General features: G+C 43.3%; 1 protein-coding gene across 1 annotated transcript in view; it reads right to left on the bottom strand.

The window, feature by feature from the left end:
* The window catches only part of mcc (MCC regulator of WNT signaling pathway), an 81,039-nt gene that overhangs the window by 20,210 nt on the left and 35,233 nt on the right, over window positions 1-25,596 (bottom strand). Inside the window, exons 4-11 of the mRNA XM_079488957.1 lie at window positions 21,142-21,255; window positions 15,727-15,869; window positions 14,411-14,553; window positions 11,953-12,116; window positions 11,022-11,228; window positions 6,378-6,524; window positions 5,559-5,648; window positions 1,251-1,399 (exon numbers count right to left, since the gene is read on the bottom strand). Of these exons, the coding sequence (XP_079345083.1) occupies window positions 1,251-1,399; window positions 5,559-5,648; window positions 6,378-6,524; window positions 11,022-11,228; window positions 11,953-12,116; window positions 14,411-14,553; window positions 15,727-15,869; window positions 21,142-21,255 (1,157 nt within the window). The remainder of the gene's footprint in view (window positions 1-1,250; window positions 1,400-5,558; window positions 5,649-6,377; window positions 6,525-11,021; window positions 11,229-11,952; window positions 12,117-14,410; window positions 14,554-15,726; window positions 15,870-21,141; window positions 21,256-25,596) is intronic.

The following is a 25,596-nucleotide window of genomic DNA, read 5'->3' as shown; positions in this document are numbered from 1 at the left end:
CACATCTAGGGGCCACAATCTGCATTCAAAGATTTTCCTAGAAGCTTTGTCATTGGTCAATTCGCCTGTATGCTTCCTGATTGGTTAGTCACTGCGACCGGGTTTTTTTCGACCAATGACAAAGCTTCTAGGAACATCTTTGAATGCAGATTGCGGCCCCTAGATGTGTCACAGAGACTACATTTTTTTGGGAGCGTTCCACCCATTGTTGGCTGTCTGAATACCAAAGAAAAATAAAATAAAAAGGTCATTAATATTTTGACATTATTGCTTATAGCAGCTTTAAGTTCCACAGAATAAGAGGCCTGCTCTGCCGGAAACATTGCGAAAAAAAGTTATGGACATAGAAAACATATGGCAACATTTTCCAAATTTCATTATGCTTCAAGTAGTATGTGACATGTCAAACTAGGGGGTTTTAATGATTCTGAATCCATTCCAGGCATTCGTTTTTTGCACAAAAAACACTCCTTGGGCCATAGCCGTCATCACAAATGTGATGAGGTCAGCACAAATGTGATGAGGTCAGCACATTTGGGTAACTGTCTATGGCCGAATTTAGGCCAAGGAGTGTTTTTCGTGCAAAACTAATGCTTGGAATGGATTCAGAATCATGAAAACCCCCTAGTTTGACATGTCACATGCTACTTAAAGCATAATGAAATTTGGAAAATGTTGCCTTATATAGGTTGTCTCTGGTGTTGTATACAAAAATGACCATTACTTTTCTTCGCAGCGTTTCTGGCAGAGCAGACCTCTCATTCTGTGGACCTTAATGACCCAATTAATAGAAAAAACACAAATAAAAAGTACGGCATGACATCACAGGTTAAAGTCTATTCCTTGAGCTTTTGGGCCTGTGGCCTCTCGACTATAAGTAGTGATTTTTTGGAGGGGCGGCCATAGCCGAGTGGAAGGCAAGACACTTAACCACTAGCCACTAATCAAAGCCACCTGAGTAGCCATCATCTGGGTCAAGTTGTAAAAACTATTTCCCCTCGCCTGGGGACCAGAAAAATACTACACCCCCCTATTGATCATTTTGAAACTTTACCAGGTATATCAGGGTTGTCATAGCCAGTAAAATGGCATATGTGTATCAGGTGTGTATGTTAGACATGATATGGTGTTAACATGCACTTTTATCGAGTAGCGTGAACTGAGGATTTTGCCTGTAAACATGGCCAATGTTTTATCAAGTGGGCCGTGTAAAATAATATTGAAAAGCAAAAACTTGGTATAGTGGTCACCTGTTGAGCCTCTCCGTCTCCACCTCAAACTCCCGGATCTTGCTCTCGGAGATGGCCGAGCCATGGGAGTACAGGGTCTGGAAGATCTCCTGGATGTTGGAGCAGTCCTGCAGGGAATGGGCCAGGTGCTCCGCTACGTTACTGGACACCTGCACACAGCCACAGCACAACACTTCTAGTTAGTTTCACTTATTTAGACATTTTCATAGGAAAATCACTACTATCGATGTCAAGTCACATTTTGAGGGGCGCTAGCCCCTCCTATATACAGGTTTAATGTTTGTCTTTAGTTCAATGTTTGTTTTGTAAACGCCATTGACAATGAAAGGAAAATGTACGTCAAATTTGCCTCATTATGTCATATTGTCTCTTTATTGTTAATGGCGTTTAAAGGAGCATTCAGAGATTTGGAAAACCACCCAGTCCGCCCCGGTAACAAAATGTGCACATGCACGCTCTACAGTGGGGGGAAGTGCAACAGGCCAACAGCATGTGCACCAAGGCTCGATCATGATTGGAGGAAGGCCCCTCTCATCCTGATTGGATGAAGGCTTTGCCACCCGCCACCAAAACTGAAACTAGGGTTTTTTGACCCCAGGGGCTCACTGGGGACCGGGAGGAACTCCTTATATGGTCAGCACACTCTATAGTAGGGAGGATTATCCCCAAAAAAAAAGGAAAAATAAGTGGTATTTGAATGAAGTGAAATCACTGAATATACCTTTAATGTTTGTGTTGGCACCGTTTGTTTTACATCACCATTACAGCACCTAATCAACATGAGTTAGACTTTAATATATTAGCGCCCCTCACTTCACACGGGTGTGATTTGTTGTACTTTGAACTAGTCCCATGTTTTTAAATCCTCTTTTCATTAATAAACAGGAGAGACCAACTGGTCCACACTGATCATACATGACATATGCCAACGGAACTTAATGGCAACTACGCACAATGCAACACTACGGCCTTAATTACAGTAGCTCGTATGTTGGCAAAACCACCAAAAAACGTAAGCAATGTATATGTGAACAAAAAAGTATTTTTTGTGGGTTCTCTGAGCCAGCTGTGAACCAGATATGTTAACCCATTTAGACCTGAGACCAATTCTAAAAACCTAACCTTTTTCTTCTTTTTTTTTAGAAACACTTATGTTGCTATATATGTGTGACCTGATTGTTCCACATAAGTGGGCAGCCTATATAAAATGGCCTCTATCTCTCTCTTCAGTCTCTTGTAAAATAATCTGATGAAGGTCTGTGGACCAAAATGTTTTAATTTCCATTTAACGCATTTGCATTTGAAGACAAAACACGAGTTATTTACAACACAAACTGATACAGGAGGCTAACAAATACATTAGTACGAGTTTTTCATCTACATGCTTTGCGTTGAACAGCATTAACTGGTCAATTGTGTGGATGTATGTGAGCGGATTATCCTGGTTGGGGTAAGGGGGGGCAATGGGTGAGCATGTGTGTATGTTGTTATGTGAGTGAGTATGTAAGTGGGGGAAGGGATAGGGTGGGATACGGTACAGTGCAGAGACAGAAAAGACAGGGTTGAGAGAGAAACAGAGCGAGGGAGAAGGCTGCTATGCATGCAACAGTGGTCACCCGTCCAAACACTGTGTGTGTATGTGTGTGTGTGTGTGTGTGTGTGTGTGTGCGCGCGCGCGCGCGACTGCGCGTGTGTGCATGCGTGCGTGCTCGTTTAACTGTTTATTTAAAGAATATGTATTTTAGCCCCATTTAATACTTAATTAAATAGATATACAACAGAGTTGCACGAAAATAGCCGATCTACATACAAGCTCTTGTATATCTGAAAACGATCGCCTAGAATACCAAAATAGGGATGCCTTTTTAAATCGGTTGAAGTTTCAATTTCATATCGAGTCTAACTTCATATCAATCCTTGTGTTGTGAATCTAATATCTACGCAATAATTCTGATGCCGTCTGGGATAACAAATCAAGTCTTATCTTGATGTGTAGCATGTCATTCGCTGGGGCTCTGTCCTGTCTGTCTTCATTGCAGCGTGCCATAAAGCAGCAGTGCACTGCTTTACAACACAGTGACTTAGCAAGGACTTCATCTAGAGGGAAGTGGAACGGTGCTGGGCTCGGCGAGACGAGAAGCTTATCTGCTGCTGCTGCATTCCATCGCGCCTGAAGCGCGATGCATACCTCGGCGAGTGACGGTGTCGCGCGGCTAGAATAGCCGAGAAGAACAGACCTACAAGCTCACAAGGCGACGCCTCGTGAGCTTGTAGGTCTGTTGTTCTCGGACGTTCTTGGCGCCATGCAACGGATCATAAGTTAGGCTTAAGCCTCCTCTGTCCTCTCACAGGACAGGAATGTCCTCTTCTCTACCACTCTCCTCCTATCGCTCCGCTGTCCTTCTCTGCCACCTCCTCTCGGTCACTGTCCTAGTCTGCCCTCCTCACATCCCTCTCCTCTTTACCTTTCCCCCTCTTGTCTTCGTTCTTTTCCTCTCTCTCTCTCTCTCTCTCTCTCTCTCGTTTCTGTAATCTATTTTAGGAACCGTGGTTTCTACTGAAGGACTGACACGTAGTTTTGTTGGATGGAGCTTCCCGGAACAGCCAAGAAATAAGAGCCCCCGGAAAACATTAGGATTGATTTTCCATCACAAACACCCATGTGCACACGCACAGTCATGCACGCATGCATGCACACACACACACACATCAAAAAGTTCTACAAAGAAAAGCTATTTCAGGGTATTTCAACAGAATATAGTACTGTAGTACTGGCAGTGGTACTGTCAGTGGTTCTCAAAGATTTTCATGTGTGTGGATCCCTATTTGAAAATATAATATAAGTAAATATAATATAAGTAAATTTGTGTTGAATTTTCAAAATTAGTCAACTTTTCCAGAATGATGGTCAGCAAGACATTCTGAGATGTCCCGCGCACATGGGGACGGACACACACACACACACACACACACACACACACACACACACACACACACACACACACACACACACACACACACACACACACACACACACACACACACACACACACACACACACACACACACACACACACACACACACACACACACACACACACACACACACACACACACACACACACACACACACACACACACACACACACACACAGAGAGAGTTTAGAGGAATGGCTTGTGAACAGTGATATTACAACTTTGATGCTCATGTAGCTCCTCTCGGCTTACAGGGGACGACGTGAAGGGCAACCATACAGGAAGGAGGCAACCAAACACTGATGATGATGGCTGTACTTACGCTACGCGTGAGTGTAGACCACGCTACCTTTGGCTTATCGGATGCAATAAAAGCTATCTGTGAATGCTGCTTTCTTTCAGTGTGATTGCATTTACGGAGACCCTGCACTACTCTGGGGGAGTTATGCTCACACAGTCTGTATTGCTTCACATGCTATGGGAAGCCTCTCAGTACTGTATGTGTGACTAGATGAGTGATTCTCTGTCTGCAGGAGAGCTGCAGCAACCGTCTGCACCACCGACTGCCACGGGAAGAGTGTCAATCTCTCTGGCTTCCACGACGAATGCAAACATGTGCATTTTGCTGCACGCCAATTATCCGGTCAATTAAGGCAGTGCATTGACAATATATACTGTAGCGCGTGCCATTAAAGTGCCACAGACAGTCCCTTTTCCCCATTTTCCTCCCCATTTAGTCGTTACGCCCATTCCCAATTCCCTGTGCATTCCCAGCTCTTCTCACTGCTGACTGCCTAAACTGTCCTGGGGAGAGCACAAAACATAAGGCGTCTCCTCCAATGCACGAGTCGTCAAAGCTGCATCTTTTTCACCCTACAGAGAAGAGCTTCACCGGGAGGACGCAACCCATGCCGAGGTGCACACTATTCCGCACCTCGCTGAAATGGTGTCCTGAGTCCTGACTAGGGCTGGGTTCCTTCATGATTGTAACGATTGGGTACGATTCCTTAGCAATTCCCTTTAATGATTCCTATAGGGGGTTCCAAATGGAGGGCCGGGGTTTGGGTGGGAGATGGTGAGCAAGCTAACTGTACCTGTATGTGTGTGTATTGTGAATTTGTACTGTATGTAATGTTTAACTTATGTGTATTATATAGGACCCCCATGTAAAACGAGATGCTGCATCTCATTGACCATGGAACTTGATTGTTCAAATGACCTTTCCAGATTATGTCATGCAAACACACATGCAAATATAAACACGTGCGCGCACACACACACACACACACACACACACACACACACACACACGCACAGACAGAGAAGCCTTACCCCTATACTGCTGATCTCCGAGCCCAGCACAGGCCTCTCCGTGGATGAAGACTCACTACGTGTTTTAGACAGCTTAACTCTCTCTGCCACCTGGTGAGCACAACACAACCAATCACATAACACATCTCTCCAAAACAACACTGCGGCAAATATAGCGCTGGACACACTGTAGATGAGGAGAGAAAGAAAGACCAGGGTGAGGACAGCAAACAGCTAGAACACCACTTAGAATTGTATCCTGGCATTCTTATCAGCTTCGCTCTACTACTACTACCCCATAATTGGACAATATTCACCAGTGCATGACGGCCACATTTTACTGTATATCCTAAGAAAGATGTTATTATAGTATGTATCAACTTGAATCATTTTATATATTGCCTCACCCAAAATTGAGAGCTGCAATGCATGTGTCTGTGTGTGTGTGTGTGTGTGTGTGTGTGTGTGTGTGTGTGTGTGTGTGTGTGTGTGTTGCATACATAAGGGATTAAAGGAAAAGACAATCTCACGTATCGTAAGTATTTGTATGACTAAGTCCTAATGTGTGTGTGAAAGGAGCCCCCACACTAGCGCGGTTCCCTAAAACAATTAACACAATTTGTAAAAGATGTTTTAGTAAAATTGTTCCAGCAGAGGCATTGAGCGGCAGTAGATTGTCTATTTTTGCTGCACAACTCGCTACCATAGAAGACATGCTGGAAGACATTCTAGTGGAATCCAAATGCCTGAAATCAGCCGTGGCGACTGAGAACTTTAATCCATGCATACAACTTAATTTACAGTAAAATGCCAGTGGTGCATATGTCTTTATGTTTTTACCTTGGCTACAGGCACGTCATTGCTGCTACTGCTGGTACTTAGCTCTCCAGTACTCGGGTTGATGGGGCGGGAGAGACCTGTCAAACGACCCGGGCTGGACGGTCCTCCCACCTGAGATGTCTGGAGGCGAGTCTGCAGCTCACGCACCTATAAGACAACAAGACACACACACACAGTCACACACACACACACACACACAGATTTTCTGGTTTGACGTTTACATGTAGACAGTGCTAGAAATACTGACTCACAAGTCTTCTGGTGTAAAAAAGTTCTGCTGTAACTTGCAGAACTTCAGCTATGCGTTCGGCTTGCACACTGTACACTGTACATGGGCTGAGACAGTTCTATACGACCCACCTGTCAACTACTCTGATACACATAAATCATTACATGGTTTGCTTTTTGTTGAAGCACGGGACTGAGGTGGTGTATTCAAAACAAAAGACCCAAACCTCAAGGACAAAAACTAAAACCTACACGTAATCATTCAACTGAAATTTTGTATGACTTTACAGTCAGCAAACGTGTGTTTCCTTGGCATAGGTCTGTTCTCTACTGATATTAACCTTCAACCACTTCAACCATTATGTCATAATAGGTGAAAATTTGGCAAAAAGATAGACAATCTACAAGCTCACAAGTCTAGTTAACTGGTTTAAAGTGAAGTGAAGTCTTGAAGTAATACTGCAATAAACACATTTTTTGAAGAATAAAAACAAATGCATTTAACTTCTGAAGTAAACTAACTAAATACATCTCTAGTTAGTAGGAATGCAAACAGGATATCAATTTGCCTTGGGAGAGGCCTGTGCTCTACCGAGTGCTTTCTGTGTATATGCTTCTTTTTATATGCACCTAAATAACCCACTTTCCAATATCTTCCTTTCCATGTGCCCACAAATAAATAGATTTTCCATGTTTTCTCTCCAGCTATATAGGGATATAAAGTAGTTGGTTTACTTCAGGGGTAAACTGAAGAGAAAAGAGTACACTGGAGTGAGAGGAGGCCTGGAGGAGGGAGATGAGATAAAGTATTAAGATAGTGATCACGTCTTAAACTAATCATCCATAACGTCTGAATGTGAATGCTATGCTAATGATCTGCTAGAGGGGAACATTTTCCAGCACTGCTGTGCTGTAGGCAGCATGCGCTAATGCTCTTGTAAATATACATGTTTTTCTTAACTTTAGCAAAGCCAGTCTGGGCATCACCGAGTGATGCCCAGACCACATACCTTCTCAGTGGGGGGAAAATAAAAATATGCATAGGCTGGGTACACAAACTAAGAGCTCCTCCACAGATGTATGGCGCGGGAGGGGAGGGGGGGGGGGGGGATTGGACTGGATTGCTTACATACATTTCAACGTGTCACATAACTTTGTACACTTTCAGAGTTTATGCTGAAATCCACAATTGTTCACGAATGAATCGTTATTTTAACAATCTGTATGGTATAGCGTATGTTAATACATTAGAACTTAGGCAATACAGTGCTTGGAGGTGGTCTCCCTGCACTTCTATCGAGACATTTATTTAGGTCCTGTGGTCCCGTTTTTTACTGTGTGTTAAATCCTGTCCTTAGATGGAGCCAAGACTGTGTCTACCATTGGCAGCCTGACAGAGGACAGTCTGTGCATGCAACCTCCCTGCTCCTACCGCTACATTTTGTTGCACGAGTGGAAAGACGAGAAGGAGCGTGTTATTGGGAAAGGAAGGAGAGGAGATGAGAGGTAACGGCGAAGAGAGGACTTAGGGCACAGGGGACGCGATTTAGTCTGACGGACAGCAGAGATGGAGGGAGACCGATCCAAAAATGTAAAAGAGAGGGAGCGAATGCGGCCATGAAGAGGTCCTTTGAAGGAGGCACTGATTTCCCTGTGCTCTCCTGCCAAATGTATGCAGAGCCCCACCTCTGAAAACAAAAAAAACTGCTGCTGGCCTGTGTACTGGCCTGTCCTGTGCCCAAGCTCACCAAACGCTTTCGGAAAAACAGCCGGAGAAATGAAAATGATAGGTTTGTGCTTAGGCGTGGGATATATAGGCTCAGTAATTATGTAACCTGGGACTTCCTTGTAATTTCCCGATTTCAAAGACACAAACTGGGACTGTGCCAGTGTTACTGAAAATATGGATGAGGTGTGTTTTGACTTGCTTGTGCACCTGCTTTAGGGGGGAGATCAGTCTTTGCCAAACACATAGATCCATTCTCACTTCTCATGACACCGTCTTCACTCTTATGGCATTTATGTTGACAGTCCTGGACAAACACACAGGGTTGTGATGAGACTACCTCTGGTACCATATAACATATAATGCCCATAAAAAAAAATAATAATAAAAAAAGATAATAATACAAAATAAATAAAGCCCATACAATATCACAGACTGCTAAAAAATAGTGCCAAAGGTGAGATACCGGTACATGTACCGGTACTGAGCCCTGAGGATGATTGGACAATATGAAGGCAGTTTGTGTCAGGACATAAGAATTGTAGCCCTTAATCACTACGGTTGGTCCCGTTTGTGCTGTTAACAAACTGCTGATTGTGCAGGAGAAACCACCCAACTGTGCAACTACGGTAAAATAGACCAAATCCCTGTTGTTAACAGAGAAACTCTGCATTTCAAGGGATTAACAAGATTAACGAGGTGTCGAGACACAAATCAAAGAAAATCCTCCCATTGAGATGGAATTGTATGCGTTTTCTCAATTAAAGGAATGGTTTCATTAAAGGATTTCGACTGTCCCCAAAGTGTTCTAGAAAGCCTCAGCATTTGCACTGTTAACATTAAACCTATTTATTTAAATTAATACATCTACAGTAAAATCCTGTTAATTTAACTCTGAATGTATGTAGTAGTTGCAAGCGTCCGTCCATTTCTAAGCTGTCAGGGTTACAGAGTGAAAAGCCCAGAGTTTTGTAATGAAATCATATGAAGCTCTAAAATAGCCCAAATTAAATTGTGCCATGAAACCCACATTTCTCAGATCGGATCACATTTTCCATCGCCCCTTGACATTTTACGTTAACCTCTCATTCATAGCTAGGCTGGCTTCGGGGACACACCCAACTATTTGACCCAATGCATCCACGGACATAATCACATTAGAGGCCTAACAGGCTTCCGTGGACCCTGGGAGATGGTAAGATTTGATTATGTGCCTAACAGCGCTCTCAACGTATTGATTTAGCCGGGCCCACTTGTCTGGGTTCCAACAATAGAAGTTGATTACCAAATGTTCAAATTCAATGGCTTCATTCTTAGCCGTGTAGATATATGCATTTGTCCGTTTGCAAACTATGGAAGAGTAGTAGATTGCGTGAATAATTTTCCTACGAAATCAGAAATAGTGTTTGTCTGGCAGAGTGCTGCAGAGCCTCGCTCCCATGACGATACTGGTATCAGAGTTGGAACAAAGTGACACAGGTGGAACCTCTCAGCCTCCTTCAACACTGTCAAATGAGGTCATGGGAAAATGGGACTGCATAGACTGTCCGGAGATGCACAGAAACAACACATTATGCAAGCTGTGCAAACGGTATATCACTGTATAGGGTGGAACATGATCTTTTGGCTATACTGTCTGTAGGCGAAGCAGAGTGCCTTCTGAGACCCTCCCTTAATCCGAAATTAACAAATTTTTTGATTGCCTGAGCAGGTAATTTACCACTTAATGTGCCCTACTGTATATACTTTGTAAACCGGGTTCCCAAGGGGTGTGTACTTGGTCCCCTCTACACCAAACCTTCTCATCAAAAGTAGATCTTCAACCTCACAGCTTGTAGATCTTCCATTTCCACAGAATGTTTTCTGTGCCCAGAAAAACGTGTTAACTTAATACGATGTATTAACACAATATTTGCCACACACCCAAAATCAGGGGATTTGTGCTCGCAACCGCCTTTGTCAGCACGATAAATTTCGGTTTTAGTTAATGGTGATTTAATCCAGAATTAATAGTATTTTATTTACCGTCTGTTAGCTGTTTTTTAGCATCCGTCGCTAGCCTCCAGTAGCTCCCATGGTGACATCATCGAATATCCAAAATCTCCTTAATAATACTTTAAACCAACCGCGCCAGTAGAAAAACAATGTTTACACTGAGAGAAGACTTCACCGAGTGAAGCTATGAATCATCACACAACTACTTCCAGTTCAACGAAAGAGTTCACAGCTGTGGACCATGGGTCGGCGGTTCGAATCCCGGCTCCTCCTGTCTACATGTCGAAGTGTCCTTGGGCAAGACACTGAACCCCAAATTGCTCCCGATGTGCTGGTTGGTGCCTTGCATGGCTTCCGCCGCAATCGGTGCATGAATGTGTGTGTGAATGGGTGAATGTAATGCACAATCTATGTAAAGCGCCTTGGATAAAAGGCGCTATATAAATGCACCATTTACCATTTGTCCAAGTTTGTAGTTTAGAGCTGGAATCTGGCACCACCGCCGAGTTTAGCCACCAGATGGCGGCATGTAATCGGTTAAAATAGGAACAAGCTACAGAATCTAGACTTCTGATTTAGTGATGTCCAGTGAAACTCATAAGTTAGCGTTAAAGTTGGCTGTGGCAACATTGATTGCAATCCAATCACAGACATTAATGGGCATATGGCACAAACACACCCTTGAGTTCACGCACCCGTCGTCGTAGTCGATCCCGTTCTTCCCTGACGGCGTTCATTGAGGCTTTGGTGCGGTTCAGGTCCTCCTCCTTGTTGCACAGCATGGCAGTCAGACTCTCGTTCTCCTCCTTGAGGCTGGCCAACTCCTTCTCCCAGCGGAACCTTTCCTCTGCCAGGCTGGGGTAGAAGTCCCGACCCAGAGCCCCCTCGATCTCCTCCACGGTCTGGAACAACAACATGGAATTGACCCATTAAGACCGGGAAAGCAACTGTGTCATTTTAGATTTTTGTAGAATCGGCCTCAGACCTTAATGAGTTATGGAAACAAGCACGAACAGTGCATTTTAACAGCGGGAGAACAACGGCGACTCTGGGCGTGCGTTCCTGCTGTTATTGCCTACTGTATGTCCTCGTATGGAGGGTAAACAAAGCAACACATGAATTTGATTGCCTATCTCCGGATGATGTCATCCAAAGATAAAAATATTTATGTTTTCGGGCGACATTCCTCCACCCACTTTTCACTTATCGCCAGACAAATAACGCACTTCCAGAAAATACGTCAGGCTGTCGCCCGCTGCTAAAACGCACTGTAAGGTTCCCCAGTCAGAGCTAAAGTATACTTATTATTACTACTTGGCCATCACTATACACCCCACATATAATGCCATTTTTGTCGGACTGCCAGCCCAAATCTGCTTTCCTATCCAGATTGGAGTGGGATTGGTTTCATGCATTCGGGACAAGGCTAAGGAATGTGATTAAAATCTGATTTGCAAAATGATTGCATTTTCAAGGCATTGTTTTTCCACTGCTCAGAGTTGATAAAAACAATCCAATTCTAATCTGTATAGGCCAAAATTCTGATTTGGACCACCAATATGAACATAGACAAAATGATGACATACTGCAGTGATGCGTTGTTTGAGAGGCATGGGCCTACAGTACCTTGATGGCCAGGTCACAGTGCTCGCTGGCTGTGGTCAACTGCTCGATGTGGCGGTCCACCTCGGCCACAGACAGACTGCACGCGCTCTTCTTCCTTCCACACAGCACGCTCTCCAGGCCCGTCAGCACCCGCTGGAGCTCCGAGTTCAGATCACTGCAGGTGTCTGTATGCGTGGGAGGATCAGGGGATGAGTGGGAACCTTATAGCACTGTTGTTGTCCCAACTGAATCTTCCAACTCTTGCTAAGGATGAGCCTGCATATGTCTATATATGATGGAGATTTACTTTTTTTGAATACAAAAAAATCTTTATGCTACGAATGGCACTAGGTGTCACATGGACGGACCGCATCAGAAATGTGGACCTCTATGGGGACCTACCACGCGTCACGGACAAAGTCAGAGAGAGAAGAATGAGGCTGGCAGGGCACTGCGTCAGGCACCCAGAACTTGAGGCAAGTAAATTGACCCTATGGGAGCCAACCCAGGGCAAAGCCATGAGGCGAAAAAAGCGTATCACCTATGTAGACGTGCTGCGGGGCAGCTTTTGCCAGCAATGCAGAAGTCCGTAATTACTGCAGGGGAAGTACATGTGACAACTGACAGAAGATCAATCTCTCTCCTTTTGAAAGGCTGTGGTTGTGAATGTGTGCATACGTGTGTGTGTGTGTGTGTGTGTGTGTGTGTGTGTGTGTGTGTGTGTGTGTGTGTGTGTGTGTGTGTGTGTGTGTGTGTGTGTGTGTGTGCATACATGTGTGCATATGTGTGTGCACACGTGTGTGCACACGTGTGTGCACACAGGATGTGTACAGAGCAGCAGGGTTTGGAGTGACACACAGTAACCGTAGGCCTGGCTCTCAGGGGTGGCATGGCAGGCAGCGCTGCAGGGTAATAGAGGGCTTATAAACCATGCTGTAAGTGGGGGAACAAGCAGCTGGCATACTGCTCTGAATCAGCGTTGTCCAGTGAAAGCATAACCATGTGTGCACTGTGCACACTCACACTGGCATGACTGCAGTGGGAGTGTTAGTCACACTCATACACTGCCACTTCAGCTGAGTCATGAGCAAAAAAGGGGGGGGGGAAAGAATCTAACTTCAGAGGAGTGCTTGAAGTCATTTCGCTGTGCTATTGTATTAGTGCAATAGCTGAACTGAACTCCATATTCCTTCAGTACCCTGGCCGTTTAGCATGAAGCATGACTTATGTGCCTAACCTACAAATCACACTGCATTGGTATAGCATGCATTGTATTTTATTTTATTTTATGATTATCATCCTGCAGAGCAACATGACCCTCCTTCGTGCCTTCTGAAGAGAGCAGGGTAGCCATAAACTCAGTGTTCATTGTCTGTGTTCAATAGCTCTCTGTGTCATTTACAGAAACCATTACATAAGTCAGCTAAATACATTTTATTGTGCAATCATTCATCAGCAATCAAATATGGTAGCATGTTTTATGATGATAATAGTAAGACCCTGTAGTAGACAAGTCTTAAAACAAACTACGTCTACACTCACACCCAGTACAGTGTGACTGATGGGTTCTGTATTTATTTGACTTTTCTTTTTTCACACTGCTTGCACTTTTTTTTATTTGCTGCATCATGCATAATATCTTTTTGTTGGATTGTATAAAAATGCAAACATACCCATGTCTGCAGTGACCACTATGGAGGAGTTTTCAGGCAGAGATAGTGAACGTATCCATGTCTGCAGTGACCACTATGGAGGAGTTTTCAGGCAGAGAGAGTGAACGTACCCATGTCTGCAGTGACCACTATGGAGGTGTTTTCAGGCAGAGAGAGTGAACGTATCCATGTCTGCAGTGACCACTATGGAGGAGTTTTCAGACGGAGAGAGTGAACGTACCCATGCCTGCAGTGACCACTATCGAGGAGTTTTCAGACGGAGAGAGTGAACGTACCCATGTCTGCAGTGACCACTATGGAGGTTTTTTCAGGCAGAGAGAGTGAACGTACCCATGTCTGCAGTGACCACTATGGAGGTGTTTTCAGACAGAGAGAGTGAACGTACCCATGTCTGCAGTGACCACTATGGAGGTGTTTTCAGGCAGAGAGAGTGAACGTATCCATGTCTGCAGTGACCACTATGGAGGAGTTTTCAGACGGAGAGAGTGAACGTACCCATGCCTGCAGTGACCACTATCGAGGAGTTTTCAGACGGAGAGAGTGAACGTACCCATGTCTGCAGTGACCACTATGGAGGAGTTTTCAGGCAGAGAGAGTGAACGTACCCATGTCTGCAGTGACCACTATGGAGGAGTTTTCAGGCAGAGAGAGTGAACGTACCCATGTCTGTAGTGACCACTATGGAGGGGTTTTCAGGCAGAGAGAGTGAACATACCCATGTCTGCAGTGACCACTATGGAGGAGTTTTCAGGCAGAGAGAGTGAACGTACCCATGTCTGCAGTGACCACAGAGAGAGTGAACGTACCCATGTCTGTAGTGACCACTATGGAGGGGTTTTCAGGCAGAGAGAGTGATGTCCTGTCTTGGTCCAGACTCCGTCCGTCTTCAGTGGCCTCCTGATGGCTTTGGCTGAGCTCGGAGTGCAGCTCCGAAAACTCATCCTCCTCCCTGATTTGGTACAGCCAAGAAGGGGGAAAGGATCATACATTCAAGCTGTAATCTGGGACTAATTCTGATGAATAAAAGTATGTTAATCTAATATAACTAGTCCATCTGCAGTGGTTGGAGGTGGTGTCCCTACTCTTAAATTGAGAACTTTAGACCTTGGTACCAGGTAAGACACATTGGTTGACAATTACTACAGCACTGGCTGAAGCTCATAAGTGCAAAACCTCCCCTAGTAATCAACAAACTATACTATGAAAACTGGTAAAACATTGGCTAAATTGTCAAATAATATAAGAAAGAGGCAAACATTTTGAAAATAGCCGAGTACGAAATACAGGCTGACAGCAGTTGGCATTCATACATGTACATAGTATACAATAGATTTCACCTAAACAAATACATAACTAGCTGCTTTACATGTTCAAGTCGAGCGTGGGTAAATGTGTCCTCTGAACAGCAGCCGCTGTACAGTGGGGACCATAGAGCTCCAGCTAAGGCCAGCATCTTGGTCAAGGGCAGTAACATGCATGTAATATAATACAATGATAAATGAGTAGCCTATCTCAAGCCTAGTAACACCAACACAGCACATCATCACACCACACAGTAATAACACAATAAACCAAGCAACATCATCTGCTTTGAAAATGTTTGCCTCACTGTCTTTAACATTATGGTTAACATTTACTAGTAGTATCATGTTACTGCTGTTGTTTTTAACAACTTAAACACTAGTATATCTAATACTGGTCTTTTCCCCCCTCCCCGAATACAGCCTATCTACAAGCATACCGGTACATGTCTAACTGCTAGTTTCCATCCATCCATTCCAGCCCAGAATAGGAACGATAGGATTCAAGTGGTTAACAGTGTTTTTGAGCAGGAGCATTCAGAAACGGGTTTAGAAACAGAGCCCATAAGAATTTATGGCGTTCGTGCCAGCTGACTCTCAAGACATTGAAGCTGTGAGATTGTTGAATAGAACTGCACATAGTTTGTATCTACATGGATTCACTGTAGTGGTGGTTGATAATTAGCCTGGCTTGGCCAGCCTCATAGCGAGGATTCACTGAAGATTCCTCATAAGGAGGAAGTGTCGGTGAATCCACCATATGAGTCTGGCCCCGCCAGGCTAGTTGATAATATGACTAGTGTGAGTAAGTGTGTCTATACCTGATGGAGTTGTTCTGCAGCAGTTCTATCTTCTTGTTGAGCTCGGCGATGACTCCGTGGAGCTCAGTGATGCGTTCCTCGTAGCGCAGAGTGGTGCGCTCCTGGACATCCTCGTGCTCACGCATGAGGTGGGACTGCTCACACTGTGTGGACAACCACAAGCACAAAACAAACACACACATCCATGAAGAACATGAGGTGGGACTGCTCACACTGTGTGGACAACCACAAGCACAAAACAAACACACACATCCATGAAGAACATGAGGTGGGACTGCTCACACTGTGTGGACAACCACAAGCACAAACACACACATCCATGAAGAACATGAGGTGGGACTGCTCACACTGTGTGGACAACCACAAGCACATACACACACATCCATGAAGAACATGAGGTGGGACTGCTCACACTGTGTGGACAACCACAAGCACAAAACAAACACACACATCCATGAAGAACATGAGGTGGGACTGCTCACACTGTGTGGACAACCACAAGCACAAAACAAACACACACATCCATGAAGAACATGAGGTGGGACTGCTCACACTGTGTGGACAACCACAAGCACAAACACACACATCCATGAAGAACATGAGGTGGGACTGCTCACACTGTGTGGACAACCACAAGCACATACACAAACACATACATCCATGAAGAACATGAGGTGGGACTGCTCACACAACAACCAAAAGCACAAAGACACAATCATGAAGAACATGCAAGTGTTGGTGGACCGTGGATGTTGAGCAATGATCCGTGGTTCTCCGTGTGAGGTCTGTGGACCCCCCAGGGCTTCTTTAGGGTGTTCCAGGGGGATTGATAGTTCATATTCACCATTATTACATTTAGAAGTACATAAATACAACTAGAGAATGCACAGGAAAGGCCATCTTGATCAGTTTCACTGTTCTCTCTATACCCAGGTGGTTACATAGACAGCATTTAAATAAATAAAAACATAAAATGTTTTTTTTTTTTTATTGTACCTGCTACTTGTCCTCAAAACAATCTGCATAACTGCCGATAGTACAGATGTAAAAAAACAAAATCTAAAAATGGTTGATATATATCGGTCATACCGATATATCGGTCGGGCTCTATTCAAGTTCTTCCTCCCTCATCTCAACAAACCATTTCTGTATGGGGGATTCATGGTGGGGATTGTAATTATGAAACAAGAAACTGCCTTCCCACTGTTGCCACATAATTGGAAGCACACAATTGTCTAGAATGTCATTGTAGCCGTAGCATTATTCCATTCACTGGAACAAAGGGCAGTAATTAGAAACACAGATGGACCCCTTTTCACAGATGTGTCAGGGTAACAGACAGCTTCAGCTAATTAAATTAATCCAGAGTCAGATAACTGATAACTGGTACCCCTGACCTAATGTACATCAAACATAGCTACTCATTCTTTTTATTTTATTAGCTGCAGCTGACTGTTTATCCTGTTATGATACATCTAAAACAGTGGTTCCAAAAGTGGGGTCCGGGGACCCCCAGGGATCCTTGAGGGAGTTCCAGGGGGTCCCCAGCTAAATGATAGTTTGGAACCAAATGGACCCTTATGGGTCTGTAACTCTGAGGCCCAGGCCACACGTATATGGATCTTTGGGCCTTTCAGCCACACGCAAATGGCGTTTTCGGCCACTCAAACGGAGGTTTTTGGAAACGGATAAATAAGTAAAGATTTTCGAAAATATCCGGATCAGTGGAGCTGTGTAGTCATGCGAAACGGAGCTTTTGAGAAACGATGATGTCACCGCATATTAGCGCATATAATTTTTACTATAATTAGGTGAGAAATGCAGCTTGTGCCTGCATAGAAACGACATGGATATCAATCCGATTGTTCATGTTTATATATCACTGTTAACAACTTTAAAACGTATCATATGTTGCATCAACTGCAGCGAGCAAAGGCTCTGCTCTGCTGCATCCAATAATAAATATATCAGCCTACTAGTCCAGTGCGGACTGGTGATTTAATTTGTATTGTAGGTTATTTGCGGACCGCTACAGATAAACTGTGGATATTAACCTACCAATAAGGACCCAGGCCAAATGCCATTGCGCAGTAGCCTACACCAACAAGTCTATGCGTGCTGTGGTGCGTGCATAGCCGCATGTGAAACTATATCGTGCTCTCCATGGTTGGTGAGAAGAAAGTATACAGTGGGTCACCGTGCGCATATGGCACATCTCTCTCCTGTTTTGGTAATAAAGGGCGCACCCTTGACTGCATTCCGTTGTCACTGCGCCTGCATGCCGACAATGTGCACGCGTGAACTTTTATTAGCAAACCAGGGGTCCTTTAATTTAACAGGTTGAGAATCACTGCTAGAGCCGTAAAAATCTTCTCTTGTGGGGGGGTCCCTGGCAAATATTTTCTATAGAAAAAGTTTGGGAACCACTGATCTAAAAGGTCCCATTGCCCAAGGCTATATACACTATATATACAGAATTGACTTCATTGTACCGACATATTGATAAGTTATTCTTTTCAATTTCAAGGAAGAAATTTCAAGAAATTATAGAACGTTTCATTGTCAATTCACTGTCTGGATGTCAGAGTAGTTCTGTAATCATCATCAGCTGTGTTTGGACGGATGCGCAGCAAGTGAATGAAATCAAGCTTCATTTTTATTCATGCAGGACTCGACACATCATCACACAACGTTTTCATTCAAATTTAATTTGCATTTGTATGGACTTTTGATATAAAAATACAAACATTTTTTATTTCCCATTGTTTTGGCATCCATTGTTAGGTATGCCCATATGATGACCACGGATATGGTCTAAAAGTGTGAAAAACATATTTTTCATTTCACTAGGTCTTTAATTGATTCATTTACTATGAAAACGTGCAATTCCCGTCAGTGTATCACTCAAAATCCCCATACTTTGGCGTAACCGTCTGGGCACCCGACTGGTAATCCAGTCGCAGTGTGCCGCGGGTTCGACTCCCGAGCCCGACACGGCCTTTACTGCATGTCTTCCCCCATCTCTCTCCCGTTTCCTGTCAGCCTACTGTCTGTCCCTTCAAAAACCAATAAAAGGCGCAAGCCGCAAAAAAATATCTCATAAAAAAAAAAAAAAAATCCCCATACTTGGGAAAGCACCCAAATATGGTACTCAGGTCTCGTGACATCACTATGACATCTGATGTCATACTGATGTCGATCTGCTGTCACAATTAAGCCCATATATGGAGATCCCTGATGTCATCAATATTGGCCAGCAACTCCACATCTGACCTCAAACCCTTAGATCTCCATATGTTCTGACATTCCATATGTTGATCCTACCCCATCCATCCTTCCTTTAGGGCGAGGTCGCTTCTCGCCGTTAGGCATCTTACTGGTTTTACTACCGGTATATATTATTCCATCCAATGTTAACTGGAACAAGTGGAACATATTCTGCACCATGCATTTGATGAATGTCCTTGGTAATAAACCCATATCACTATAGGACATCAACCCTGCTGGTGAATTTTGTAATTAACCTCTATTGTCCCTTTGCGTGCACGTGCGTGTATGCGCGCGTGTGCGTGCATGCATGCACTCTAGCCACACTGAACACGAGAAGTTTCAGAATGACTTGCTTGCTGTGTGCGTACAAAATAGACAACAGTATTAATGCATTTTTGTTTTTGGTCATTTGTACTGTACACATTTGTTTAACCCATTTTGACCTGAGATCAGATTTCTTAAAAAGCTATGTTTCTATGTTTCTTTAGCTATTTTTCAATAGCTAAAGCATAACATAATGCTAACACCAAAAGGGGTTCCCGCCAAAAATGGGTTAATGTAGAATAGATGCAGTGTAAATGCTTCATAAGGTGATATCAATATTGACTAGCGGTGATGTTGCACATATGGAGGGGAGCATATGGGTGGTCTGGATATATCCAGTTAGCCGATCTGTGAAATGCTGTGCCTGCGTCAGCTATTCTGCTAACGTCCTTGGAAGAATCCCAATTAAGGAAGCTCAATTCACCGTAAAGTCATTTAACGGTAGGTTTATCAGTCACAAATGAGTCGCTACACTTTTTGAGAACACACCACACTTGTTTGTTTATCGACATTGCTTCTAGGCATTCTCAAGAGGCCTTTCGTGATGGACAAAAGAATGCATACTGTTGTATTTGATAGTTTGTCACTGTAGTCACAGCAGCACTACAAAACATCATGATCAAACCTGCTCTGCCACATGAGTGATTTACTGAATGTATAAAAATTAAGCCCTCTGGCCTGGATCGCTGGCGTAGCGATCCAAGCAAAAATGTCAACAATGTAGCCTGACAGCATGTCGCGGATTCGAGTCCCGATGACGACGGCCTTTGCTGCGTGTCACTCCCATCTCTCTCTCTCTCCCCTCATTTCCTGACTACTGTCCTATTCATAATAAAGGCATTAAGCCCAAAATAAAAAACAATGCACTCCCCCCAGTGTCCAACCAGACATCTATCATCTGATGCAATATAAATGTTTCGCAACAATAGTATTGCAATTTGCAACATTTATTGTAATGATTATTGTGTGACAGTATAACACAATAATATAATACAACAAAATATGCCTGCCTATGTGTTTAGTTCCTTTTACCAATAAGTCCCTTTTGGAGTTAAATTAATGCTCCAGAATCAGAATGAGATCAATTTGTCACATCACAGCTTAAAGGTGTAAATCAGTAGGTGAAATTCATTTTCTCCACCAGGCCGAAGGCATGGGGAGAGACTAGAGTATGTTTTGCACTCTGTCCATGTGTACGTCCGTCCGTCCGTCCGTCCGTCCGTCCGTTACCAGCTAATCTCCGGCACCGTTAACCCGGTCGATGCCAAATTTTGCACACACACTCCCTGGATGCCAACGATTAACCTTTTTTCAGAACGGCCTGTTATAGCGCCACCAGGAGGCCGACTTTTGAAAAACATTTTTTTATATATTACTCTTACAGATTCTGTCCAAAATTCCTGCAAATAGTTACACACTATCTCTATAGTCTATAGTCATGTGGATCTGTCATGTGGATCCATCCTAATTGGCTAACATTGGCTTTCAAAGTTTGCAGTATTGACCCGGATGAACGCATCGTGCAATTTACGTGAAATCTTTCAGACGTTCCTACTAGGCTGAGGAATATATTCCACCCTTTTCACATTGGCCTGTTATAGTGGCACCAACAGGTGGATTTTTGTAAAACACATTTTTGGAACAAAATGCCACAAATCATCCAATTGCCATCCAAGGCGTAAGAAGAAATTGCACCCTTTTGGGGTATTATAGCGCCACCAGGAGGCCACAACCTGACCTGCCCTGGTGGAGACCTGTGCACCGAGGGGTACTTTATCTAGTTTGGATTGCACTGCAAACTTGGCGGTGAGGAATGCCTACCTGTGCTTTGGCCAGTCTCTTTTCCAACTGGTCTCTGTCTTTCTCTGTTTGCACCAGCCGCTTGTTGAGCTCCACCGCATCCCCATTTAATGAGACCAGGTTGGCTAGGTGAAGCTGTGTGGAGAGGAGAGAGGAATTGATCTTTGGTGAGTATGTACGTATGTTTTCATTTCAAGAATACAGAGACAAGAATACAAACATAACATATGTTGCCAGACATGTACAATAAATAAGTTACAATTCAATTACTCCAAGGAGAAGGAGAACTTGAAAACCTTGAAAACCTAAGCCTAACAAAGAATGACTACATCTGGTGCTCTTGATAAGAGGAAATAATAAATTCCTGTAGAATTACCTAACTGTAATTAGTCCTCATGAGAAGATGCTCAGACAAAAACAAGGTGAGGCTACCACTGGAATTCTGGAGTTATATACACAATGGCCAAAAAGACACATTGGTAATTTCACTGAAAAGTCTAAATGAATGAGCCAACAAACGGTCTTCATCATGACTTGAAAAATGACATCATTCACTTTTTACTTACACTCCCCAACCCAGATTTATCTCAAAAGGAAAGCTGATATGACGCGCGCATGAGGCAGCATGTCTACAATTATCTATTTTAGGAAAGTGCACTGGGCTGGGGGGGGGGGCATGGCACACACAATGTCTCAACAGACATTCCTGACACATCCTGTAAAAACATGGGACTCTCCTTCAGTGACGTACCACTGCTGAGTGCCGACCATTCCTTTGTTTAGTTTTTTCTTCTTTTTTGACACTGGTCCCAGTGTTGTCCAAGCACACAGTATAATATGTATGTAACCGATTTTTGTTACATTTGTACACTCCAAGTTGCAAATGGGTAAATTAACACTAATGGTTTTACTGCGCAGGGTGACAGACATTTCTACAATTCAGTCCCATGGAGCCAGGGAGTCAGTCCTTGCTCAAGGGCACTTCAGAAACGCACTGCACTTCAACCTGGGAACTCTTTAGGGACCTATTTGGGGGAACGAGGTGCAACAGTGTGAAGTGCAGTCAAGGGTATGGTGAGGGAATGGACCTTTGGTACTGGTTGTACCCATGGGTGTAATGAGGCTGAAAATGTCAGTGGGTGTTGGAAGGTGGTGTTTTCCACTACCAACTGGCAATTACTCCACTTGCCAGAATGTGAACCACCCAGGCATGTTGAGTACACCAAGGTATGTTATAAATGTTGAGTATGGGTCCCCAGCATGTAGAAACTGCCGGATGCTAACTTATGTTGAGCAATTTTCATAATTGGCATAATATGTGACCATACCATTAACAACCTATAGAAGGCAAAGAATTCAAACACGTCACAAAATGTAGCATGTGACGTGTCATAATTGGCATAATATGTGACCATACCATTAACAACCTATAGAAGGCAAAGAATTCAAACACAAATTTAGCATTTGTAGCAAATGTAGCAAAATGTAGCATTTTCCAAGTGGGTGCCGGTGCACTACACCGGGCTCCACCCAGGCCTAGTGTCGAAGTGTCTTGAGCAAGACACTGTCCTAAAAACCCCAATGAGCAAGTTGGGTTCCCTCTGCTACCGTGTCGATGTGTTTGAATGGGTAAATGTAATGTACACTGGAAATGCTTGCTTTTAGATAAAGGTGCAATAGAAATGCACAATTTACTAATTCAGACAGTGTTGCTGTTCTCCATCTTAGTCTTAATTGAAAAGAAACATGAATCTTTCTGATTTTAGTGGAAGTGCTTGGGAATTCAGGTAAATGTCATCTTAGAAAGCACACAAAAATAGAATGTCAAAGTCAAGGCCGACAGTTCTGTCTTTTGCATTAAATCAAGAGTCAGGCTACAGTACTTATTTAGATCTTTTTCTTCTTTTTTTAAGGTTAGGATATGCATGCAACTGAACTTCCATTAACTTCCCCTAAATGTTTACAGGCAAACAAACTCTCCATTTAAACAATGATAAAACATTTTTTATTGCTGTCTACCTAGGTTAAAAATCTGCGTCCATGTTCATCACATTTGTGATGATGGCTATGGCCTTGGTGTACTCAACAATGTCCGGGTTCACAATTGGGCTCTATGGGTTGGCAAGTAGACTAATTTGCCACAGTGCAGGGCACGGAATTATGAGCGTTTTGGTCACACATGCACCTGAAAATGTATATGTGTAACCTCAAAATATAATTGGGAGCATTTGTGTGAGTGCAAATAATTGCTTTGGTGCGATCAAAACTGGATATGGTGTTCCTTTTTTTAGTACCTTCCCTTCCGAGCTGCCAGTAGCTCAGCTCTTGGTACCAATAGCATGGAGCTTGTTTCATAATTGATGCAATGGAGCCAGGGTGCCACTGAGTGCTGCTGCGCCAACATTGCAGTGCTTTACGTGAGATCTCACTGTATTGTCAGAAAGTATTTTTTTTCCAAGTGGGTGCCGGTGCACTACACCGGGCTCCACCCAGGCCTAGTGTCGAAGTGTCTTGAGCAAGACACTGTCCTAAAAACCCCAATGAGCAAGTTGGGTTCCCTCTGCTACCGTGTCGATGTGTTTGAATGGGTAAATGTAATGTACACTGGAAATGCTTGCTTTTAGATAAAGGTGCAATAGAAATGCACAATTTACTAATTAGTGTGGTTGCCCTAAAGGGCAACCAGACTATTGTAATTGTAACACTTTATTCTTTATTTACCTGGATTAGTCTTTTTTTTAATGTGCTACTCCTCCCACAGTTTTGACTGTACGCACTTGAGCCATATCTCAAATTGACCGGCTTCATCGGGAAGGTTGTGCTTGTATTTTTTTAAGAGAAATGTTGTATAGTTTAATTGATATGAATTTATTAGTGAATAGAATTTCCCCATTGACATGAATGGGAAAATGCGATTTTTCGCATTTTGTCACATTCAAGTATTTTTTCCTCAGAGACTGTAAGCACTATAGTTACAAAACTTGGAGGGTAGGTTCATAATAATTACTAAAATTAATCAACTTATAATGTTATCGGTCAGCCTCATGGTGGCGCTATAACAGCCCACTTTACGTTTTGGCTTATAACTCTTGAACCGTAGGTCGTAAAATCAAAATATTTTTTTCCCTGACTTCATTGGGTCATGACGCATCTCCCCATATAGGCCCCGCCCATTTGCGTCATGATAGATTTTCCGCCATTTTGAATTTTCTCCAAAACACACTTTTGGCTCCTCCTCCTACAGATTTTGTCCAAATCTCACAAAAATTGGTACACATGATCTCTGGACCTTTCCGATTAAAACACCATCGGCAGAATTTTGGTAGTGCGTATCGTTCGGCCGTAATCGTCGTCCAAAGTTAGTAGGAGGGGCCTATATCACAAAAAATGCCATAAATCACGAACGGAATGTCCAATCCATCCCAAATTTGAATCACATGTCTGGGGTGGTTTAATCAACCAAAAGCCAAAAGCAATTCCATTTTCATCTATAGGGGGCGCCGCAAATGCGAAAACTTTAACCATTTCTCGCAAAAACATGATTTTTTTGGGGATAAATACCCTACGAATTACTTGCGCATGATCGCAGGGGTGAAGCGACATTGTAATTGGCTGGCAATATCAGTGGGAGGGGCATATGTAAGCCACTGCGGCAACCACACTTTGCAATTTTTTAAAATTGCGACCTTTCTAGTTCAGACAGTGTTGCTGTTCTCCATCTTAGTCTTAATTGAAAAGAAACATTAATCTTTCTGATTTTAGTGGAAGTGCTTGGGAATTCAGGTAAATGTCATCTTAGAAAGCACACAAAAATAGAATGTCAAAGTCAAGGCCGACAGTCCTGTCTTTTGCATTAAATCAAGAGTCAGGCTACAGTACTTATTTTGATCTTTTTTTCCCCTTTTTTAAGGTTAGGATATGCATGCAACTGAACTTCCACTAACTTCCCCTAAATGTTTACAGGCAAACAAACTCTCCATTTAAACAATGATAAAACATTTTTTATTGCTGTCTACCTAGGTTAAAAATCTGCGTCCATGTTCCTATAGTTACTTAATGTTTGCACATTCCAATAAAAAAAGAAAGCTCGTTTAAAGCACATATAATTGATATTTGGATTAGACTTGGATTGGACTTCAATGGCGTATCACTATCTGCAAAGCAACTCACAATGATGGTCATATGTCTGCAGACTCCTTACCCATGATTACCCTCATGTGTAGCTGCCAGCATGAACAAACTCCCCTTTTATCAGCACTCTCATGTTTTCAAAATTAGTTCTCTCTCGTCTTCTATCCCCTATCCTGGCCTCTGCAACGCTTACTCTGGCACATTTGTTCACTCCCTCACTTTTTCTGATACCTAACATTGTCTCTATTATTCCTATCCTGTTTCAGCAGTAAATCCTCATTCTCCCCCTCTTGTAGCTGACCTAACCTGCCTTCTTACCTTGGCTCCCTCAGTCCTGTCAGGTCA

This window comes from Electrona antarctica, assembly GCF_951216825.1.
Source record: "Electrona antarctica genome assembly, chromosome: 19".
NCBI lineage: Eukaryota > Metazoa > Chordata > Actinopteri > Myctophiformes > Myctophidae > Electrona > Electrona antarctica.
Note: the sequence above shows the minus strand (reverse complement) of the source record. Positions and strands in the feature narration are given on the sequence as shown.